At 35.8% G+C, this 9,163-nt stretch overlaps 1 protein-coding gene across 1 annotated transcript in view; it reads left to right on the forward strand.

The window, feature by feature from the left end:
• LOC107603296 (calcium-binding protein 8-like) overlaps positions 1–9,163 on the forward strand; it is a 53,016-nt gene that overhangs the window by 32,273 nt on the left and 11,580 nt on the right. Inside the window, exon 3 of the mRNA XM_016296054.1 lies at positions 1,466–1,578. Coding sequence (XP_016151540.1) covers positions 1,466–1,578 — 113 coding nt within the window. The remainder of the gene's footprint in view (positions 1–1,465; positions 1,579–9,163) is intronic.

A 9,163-nucleotide genomic window follows, 5' to 3' on the forward strand; every position in this document is an offset into this window, starting at 1 on the left:
ATTGTTTCTCCTCTATGCCCTGCCTTTCTGAAATGCGTCGATTTTTACAAAGCTCATCAGTCTGAAAAGCAAGGTGTGCTCTGACTGGCCAGCTATCCACTGTGTTGTGATTGACCGAATACCTCAAGTGTGTGACGGAAATGTTATGCCCCTACCATATTGTGATGCCATGTCCCGGCCGGAGCAATGAGACAAAAACATTAGAACCCATTATAAACGAGGCAATTGTTGCATCCAGTGGGGACATAATTACTGATTATAATGACTTATACTGTCTTTTTACGCTGTTGCATTGCGCTGCGTAAACATAAAACCATGTCTGCATTTGTGATCGGAGAAATTACAAAAAACAAGCACTACTCTACACTGCTCAAAACTTGCGTTTGAATCAATAAGTGGCAAATTCTTTAAATATGAAAACGTACTTAAAGACTGTGAGTCAGAACAGCCGGCATTGTAGTCTACTCTACCAGGATCAGGAAACAGTCCTCCATAAAATGCGCGGCACACATCTGAATATTTGGGTTGAACTGTTCTGGAACAGTGTTGTAAATACAACTTAACCACTGATTTCTAGTCGTGTCCTCTTTTGGAAGGCCAAACAAGGTAGTTTCGCTTTCACAACGAAACACACAGTGTCTTCACAACATGGTGGCGGTGGCAGCAACAATAAATTTACGCCTTCTTTCTTTGCGTGAACATTTGGGCGGCATTATGCAAATCTTCCCACATCGTGACATAGACATGTGGAGGCGTGTTTAAACGAGGAGTTTTAGGAGGGCGTGGACGAGTTTTAACTTTTATAAAGAATATCTCTTTGGGTTTGAGACTTTAGTCTTTGCAACTTTAGGGATATTATCTATTCACGAACAACTTGTAACACTCCAAAGAGAAAGGAAAACTTGAAATCGCATCATATGACCCCTTTAATGATTATATTTAGCTGTTCGTTTTAAAATGTGTTGATTTGAAAGATAAAAATAAAGGAATAATTCACCCAAAATGAAAATTTGCTGAACATTTACTTACCTTCAGGCCATCCAAGTTGTATATGAGTTTGTTTCTTCATCAGAACAGATTTGGAGAAATTTAGCATTAAATCACTTTCTCACCAATGGATGCTCAGCAGTGAATTGGTGCCGTCAGAATGAGAGTCCAAACAGCTGATAAAAACACCACAATAATCCACAAGTAAAAATGTGCTTTTTGGGTGAACTAATCTTTTAATTGTTAGATGACAATGAAAGTAATCCAAATGTAAAAATAAGAAAACATCCTATATACGAAGAAGATATTTATTCAATATGGACAAATTCGATAAAAAAATCTCTCATTCAAACTGATAACCAACATGTTACTAATATACACTATCATACCCAAGATCCCTAATTTGTTTTACCTAAACTAATTAAAGCTCTTTTTTTGTAAAATTCTCTCTAAACCGAATGTTCTCTTCCTGATGCAGGTGATGGACAGGTGGACTTTGATGAATTTATGACAATATTGGGACCTAAACTTGTTTCTTCTGAAACCAGAGAGGGCTTCTTAGGAAGTACAATAGACAGCATATTCTGGCAGGTATGAAAAGCATCCATCTATTTTCTATATTTCAATGTTCTCTTGTCTTTCTCATTGCTTGGGTGTGCATTTGTATTCTGAGCATGCGGATAAGATTACGGGTCACACTTTGCCCTCTCCACCTACTTCCTCCGTCCCATGACGACTGGTTATTGTGAATCTTCTTAGACTTCTCAGCTTCAAAGTGAGCAGGCAGATCTTACCATTTCAAAGTGATCATTCATTCATATAGTGAGGAAATCCCAGTTTCACTTCCAAGAGATTTCTTTGGGCGTCGAGGAAGGCAAATTAATTGAACGATTTGCCACTTAAAATGAGAAGTATAGATCTGAATTAGTCATCACAGGCATTTGGGCAGCGTTTTTACTCTCTCTTTCTTGTTCGGTCTTCATCTCTGCTTTTATTAAATAAGAATTTAGACCGAAAAAATAGCTGACTTCCTGTCTTGATTGAGCAGTGTCTGAGTTTATGTTTGCATGCCTATGTGTAGCGTCTTTCCTCACAGTGGAAGCCGAGCGATGTGTGTAGGAGTGAGCAACAGCAAGGTCACAGACACTGGTTGTCTCTAAGGTGATATAAATGCTCATCTCAACACACCTTTTGTGGGACACAGTGACTCATTACTGCAACAGTAATCCATGTAACATCATCACACCAGCATACCAAACACCCTCTCCCTCTCTGATGTTATTATGAGGCCAATACAAGTCTAATAATGGCACAATGACAAAACCTCCTGGGAAATATTGTGTTTTGACAGAGCAACTGTTATTGTGATCATTTCAGTTTTCTACTAGAGATCCTACACTTTTCTTGCACAGTTCAGTTTTTGAATATGTGGTTTAGTGTTATTGTTCAAAAGCTTGAGGTCAGTAAGATTTGTGACCCTGGACCACAAAACCAGTCATAACTAGCACAGGTATATTTGTAGCAATAGCCAACAATACATTGAATGGGTCAAAATTATCGGTTTTCTTTTATGCCAAAAATCATTAGGATATTAAGTAAAGATCATGTTCCATGAAGATATTTTGTAAATTTCCTACCGTAAATATATCAACACTTAATTTTTGTTTAGTAATATGCATTGCTAAGAACTTCATTTGGACAACTTTAAAGGCGATTTTCTCAATATTTAGATTTTTTTGCACCCTCAGATTCGTCACACTTTGCCCTCTCCACCTACTTCCTCCGTCCCATGACGACTGGTTAATGTGAATCTTCTTAGACTTCTCAACTTCAAAGTGAGCAGGCAGATCTTACCATTTCAAAGTGATCATTCATTCATATAGTGAGGAAATCCCAGTTTCACTTCCAAGAGATTTCTTTGAGCGTCGCGGAAGGCATATTAATTGAACGATTTGCCACTTAAAATGAGAAGTATAGATCTGAATTAGTCATCACAGGCATTTGGGCAGCGTTTTTACTCTCTCTTTCTTGTTCGGTCTTCATCTCTGCTTTTATTAAATAAGAATTTAGACCGAAAAAATAGCTGACTTCCTGTCTTGATTGAGCAGTGTCTGAGTTTATGTTTGCATGCCTATGTGTAGCGTCTTTCCTCACAGTGGAAGCCGAGCGATGTGTGTAGGAGTGAGCAACAGCAAGGTCACAGACACTGGTTGTCTCTAAGGTGATATAAATGCTCATCTCAACACACCTTTTGTGGGACACAGTGACTCATTACTGCAACAGTAATCCATGTAACATCATCACACCAGCATACCAAACACCCTCTCCCTCTCTGATGTTATTATGAGGCCAATACAAGTCTAATAATGGCACAATGACAAAACCTCCTGGGAAATATTGTGTTTTGACAGAGCAACTGTTATTGTGATCATTTCAGTTTTCTACTAGAGATCCTACACTTTTCTTGCACAGTTCAGTTTTTGAATATGTGGTTTAGTGTTATTGTTCAAAAGCTTGAGGTCAGTAAGATTTGTGACCCTGGACCACAAAACCAGTCATAACTAGCACAGGTATATTTGTAGCAATAGCCAACAATACATTGAATGGGTCAAAATTATCGGTTTTCTTTTATGCCAAAAATCATTAGGATATTAAGTAAAGATCATGTTCCATGAAGATATTTTGTAAATTTCCTACCGTAAATATATCAACACTTAATTTTTGTTTAGTAATATGCATTGCTAAGAACTTCATTTGGACAACTTTAAAGGCGATTTTCTCAATATTTAGATTTTTTTGCACCCTCAGATTCCAGATTTTCAAATAGTTGTATCTCGACTAAATATTGTCCTATCATAACAAGCCATACATCAATGGAAAGCTCATTTGATGTAAAAATGGACCCTTATGACTAGTTTTGTGGTCCAGGGTCATATTTTTTAAAATAAATTAATACTTTTATTCGGCAAGGATGCATTAAATTGATCAAAATCTCAAAATCTTAATCTCATCTTCAAATATTATCTTTAAAATGTTTCATTACAAACATTGATTTAAAAAAATACAAAATTAAATAAAAATGGATTAAAAATCTAATACTACAAATATAAATTAATAATGATTTCTACTAGTTGTAATAATAATAATAATACCATTATTAATAAAAACTTAATTTAAATAGACGACAATGAAAGATTTAAGTTAATTAATTATTTACACTTAATTTATATCAATTTACAATACAGTACACCAATCCTGTTACCTTTTGATTTTTTTCCAAGGGTTTTTTTTTTTCAAGGTTAAGTGCATTTTTGCAGGCATTATCTGTAAGGTTCCTGTCAAAAGCTGTTTGTGTCATAAAACCATTCTTATAAATATTAACGCACCATGTCTTTGACATTGAGGTCTGGTAGACTGATGACCTCTATGTAAAGAGTCATACAGTGCACTGGAACCAGATCAAGCCCAAAAAGCTGTTGATTTTTAAATCTGTGCTGTAGATGTGAAGTCATAAACCAGTGAGAAGAAAGTTAGCTCTTATCTGTCAGCACAAAGAAGTTGTGTGTGTCCTCATAAGGATGTCATCTCAGTTTGGATTTGCATGCTGACTAGGACATTTTTCATCACAAGAACCTTGAGGCCCTTTGTGTAACATGAAAGACTGAGCACGTATTAGAGGGTGGCGTTTAAAAATGTTCTTAACAAGATTGTCAATGGGGACGTCAGAGTGGAGCCAAGAGCTACAGGCAATCATGGATTCTTAGGAACACATAGGCATAAACAAGCTTGTTTTCCCCACCTCGAGGAACACAAACCTGGGGAGTGTAGTGTTGTTGCCAACAGCTCTGTTTTGACAGTGGAAATGATTTGAGACAAAAACAGTCAGCATTAGCCAGTATCACTAACAGCACATTCTAGCCATATGTGATGTTTAATTCACATGTATATTTCACTGTTTTTTTTACTATTGTTTAAAAACATCTCTACTGCAGCAGCACCAGAGATGGTGATGCATTCAATTATGTAGCTGATACATTAAATGATGTAGTCTACCTATGTTGTATTGCATTACAAGCACATTTCTGATGTATTCTATGATTCTAGAAAAAATAAATAAATAAATTTAGGGGGAAAAAATTTAAATTCACAGGAAAGACATTTTTTATGTTACAAAAGATTTCTCACAGTTTACACAAAAATACTAAACAGCACAACTGTTTTCAACATTTATATTAATAAGAAATTTTGTGGAGAACCAAATCAGCACATTAGAATGATTTCTGAAGGATCATGTGACACCGAAGACTGGAGTTATGGCTGCTGAAAATTCAGCATTGCCATCACAGGAATAAATTACATTTAAGATATATTAAAAGTTGTACTGCTTAATATCTTTGTAGAAACATGAGGATTCAGGATTCTTTGATTAATTGTAATAATTTAAACTAACATATTTTATAATTTTGTATCATTATAAATGTTTTTACTGTCACTTTTGATCCGTTGGCTTCCTTGTTTAATAAAAATATTATTATTATATATATTTTTTTAAATCGTACTGACCCGAAATGTTTGTACACTAGTGTAAATATATAAATATTTGGCAAATAAATTGTCACATTCATTTGTGCTTAGTAATTAAGCAGAAAGCTTTATGCAAGCTTTGCACAAATCACATTTCAAAAGACCAAATTCACATTTATGTACAGAAATTTTTTAATTTTATAAAATTTATGAAATTATTTTATATTCCATTTCTGATGTCTCAGTTAATGTCAATAAATACCTGATAACAAAAATATCTGAGCAGAGAGGAAAAAATATCTGAGCAAATGTAAAACCGACTTGATATTGTGGGCCCTATCATACACCCGACGCAATGCTAGCAAACTAGCAAAAAATTTAGCTAGTTTCAGCCCGACGCAGTTGTCATTTTCACATCCTGCACCACGTTGTTTAAATAGCAAATGCATTTGCGCCCATTTGTGCGCTCATGGGCGTGCTGGTCTGAAAACGAGGTGTGTTCAGGTGCATTGCTGGCACGTTGCTATTTTGAGGCAACTGAAATAGACTGCGTCATTGACCAACAAAAAATGGCGCAGGTTTTTTTTTTTTTTATATATTTAAAGAGCGCGTTAGTATAGGCAGGTCCACAGCGCGCGTACACTCTGCTTATTACACACACAGGGCCAGCAGCACACAAACATGCCAAATATTAAAAATTAAAGGATTGCAATGTAAAAGATTATTACTATTGTGTAGGCTACATAAATATAAAAATGCCTACATGCCATAATGGATAGTCATTGCATGTATCAGAATTAGGTTACCTACAGGTGCATCTCAATAAATTAGAATGTCGTGGAAAAGTTCACAACTCAAATTGTGAAACTTGTGTATTAAATAAATTAAATGCACACAGACTGAAGTAGTTTAAGTCTTTGGTTCTTTTAATTGTGATGATTTTGGCTCACATTTAACAAAAACCCACCAATTCACTATCTCAACAAATTAGAATATGGTGACATGCCAATCAACTCAAAACACCTGCAAAGGTTTCCTGAGCCTTCAAAATGGTCTCTCAGTTTGGTTCACTAGGCTACACAATCATGGGGAAGACTGCTGATCTGACAGTTGTCCAGAAGACAATCATTGACACCCTTCACAAGGAGGGTAAGCCACAAACATTCATTGCCAAAGAAGCTGGCTGTTCACAGAGTGCTGTATCCAAGCATGTTAACAGAAAGTTGAGTGGAAAGAAAAAGTGTGGAAGAAAAAGATGCACAACCAACAGAGAGAACCGCAGCCTTATGAGGATTGTCAAGCAAAATCGATTCAAGAATTTGAGTGAACTTCACAAGGAATGGACTGAGGCTAGGGTCAAGGCATCAAGAACCACCACACACAGACGTGTCAAGGAAATTGGCTGCAGTTGTCGTATTTCTCTTGTTAAGCCACTCCTGAACCACAGACAACTGTGTCTCTATTTTAGGTGGAAAAAAACCCGAAACATTAAAATAACACAGGCTAAATAAAATAATTAATGCGCGTTTATATTCCCCGCTGCCGTAACGCTAACAGTTTTATTAAAATGCTATGCATTTAGCCCTATGTAACGTCTTTTTTTATATTGTTTATTAGTATACCTTTTTATATTGTTTGGAATAACTAGCCGAGTAGACAGATATGAATGTTTATGCGTAATAACCATACTGAAAATAAGTAAATATTGTTAGCTGATGCTAACTGTCTAGCTAACAAGGTTGCTGGTGCTAAGTTGAGGTAATTTTTAGATATAAAGTCCAAATATTTTTACTCAAACAACTAGATAGATTACATCTGGGGGAAAAGAAAGGCTGTGATGTTCAGAACATGGTAACTACAGTAATTATCAAAGTGGGTAAGTAGCCTATATAAAATTGCAAAATAAATCTATTTATCAGTACTTTTTTACTTAAGTACATAAAAAAATCGAGTACTTTTGTACTTTCACTTGAGTAAAATTGAAAAAGGAGTACTTTTACTGGAGTAATATTGTATTATACGTATCTGTTCTTTTACTCAAGTACTTGATTTGTGTACTTCGTCCACCACTGCCGAACTGAGGCAGTAATTAAAGTAAAAGGAGTCCCTACCAAGTATTGAGTACATGTACAGTAAATGAACATACTTTCCAGAAGGCCAACAATTCACTAAAAATGTTTTTTTTATTGGTCTTATGAAGTATTCTAATTGGTTGAGATAGTGAATTGGTGGGTTTTTGTTCAATGTGAGCCAAAATCATCACAATTAAAAGAACCAAATACTCATTAAGAGAATAGGGACAACCCTTTTAGACCATGCGCCAGGCGTGCCGACCGTTTTTCCCGTCGTTAAACTAGCAAAAGTGGATTTGGACACACCCTAAGTGCACCTGCGCTGTGCACTTTAGACCATGCGCTTAGATCATTAAAATGGGGCCCTGTATGTCAATGCCAAAAAAGCATGGAACTTCTATGGCTCATGAATATTAATTAGGTGATGTAATATCAGAACAAGCTAATTAATAATCAGCCAAATAGTGACATCACAAGCCACAAACTTTTCAAAACTACTGGTCAGTTGGAGACTTTGAGCTGGTCAAATAGTCTACAGACATAAAGTAAATATGTCAACACATTTTAGTGCACAATATTTAGCCTACAAGTGGATTGGGCTATAATGTCCTCGTGGATTTATTTGTCTGTTTGAAATCAGCCCACTGTTTAGTATTCATGTGAGCAAAAGGCAATACTCCTGTTTCTGTTGTGTTCTGAAATGAAGATTAACATATTTTTAGACAGATAGTTGAAGGAGTGGGTGAATAAACAGAAGAGAGAGAAACTAATAGAAATAGGAAAAATGCAGTGAGCCAAAATTATCGGAGCATTCGGGAGTATCCCCAACAGTCACCACAACATTATAGAGTGTGCCTCTTTTTCAACTCGCCACAGCTGACAACTCAATTAAGCCGTGAATCAGCCCGGCGCTGTCCTCCTCCATGTCCAGCCCAGATGAATGACACCAGCATCTCTCTAACATTGTCTGCTTGTATAGCCAGTGGCATCAATGCTACGCTAGAGCCATAACTGTCTTATAGTAAACTAAAAACCTCTGTGGAGGCATTTAGAGCAGCATGACAAACAAACTCAGCAGGACTGGATGCACAAATATTCACTTTTCAGAGCCGTTTGTGCTGACGAGTGTACAAGGGAGATTACCAGGCAGTGAATTTATAATACTGCAAGCTTTTAACAACACAAGAAGACGGCCACATTAGTGCAAACCACAAAGGCTGCATTTATTTGATCATAAAAACAGTAATATTGTGACTCATTATTAGAAATTAAAACCTAATTTATTCCTGTGGTGGCAAAGCTGAATTTTGAGTGGCCATTACTCCAGTCTTCAGTGTCACATGATCCTTCATAAATCATTCTAATATGCTGATTTGGTGCTCAAGAAACATTTCTTATTATTATCAATATTAAGTGCCGCCTAATATTTTTCAGAATTTTCTGATGCATAAAAAGTTGAAAAGGAACAGGCATTGCTGCATTAAAAAAAGTGTAAAGTATTAATATATATATATATATATATATACACAACAAATATAAATGATAAATATACAAATACCAAATAAAAATACATAAATAAT

Source organism: Sinocyclocheilus grahami, unplaced genomic scaffold (genome assembly GCF_001515645.1).
Source record: "Sinocyclocheilus grahami isolate Dianchi unplaced genomic scaffold, SAMN03320097.WGS_v1.1 scaffold344.1, whole genome shotgun sequence".
Lineage (NCBI taxonomy): Eukaryota > Metazoa > Chordata > Actinopteri > Cypriniformes > Cyprinidae > Sinocyclocheilus > Sinocyclocheilus grahami.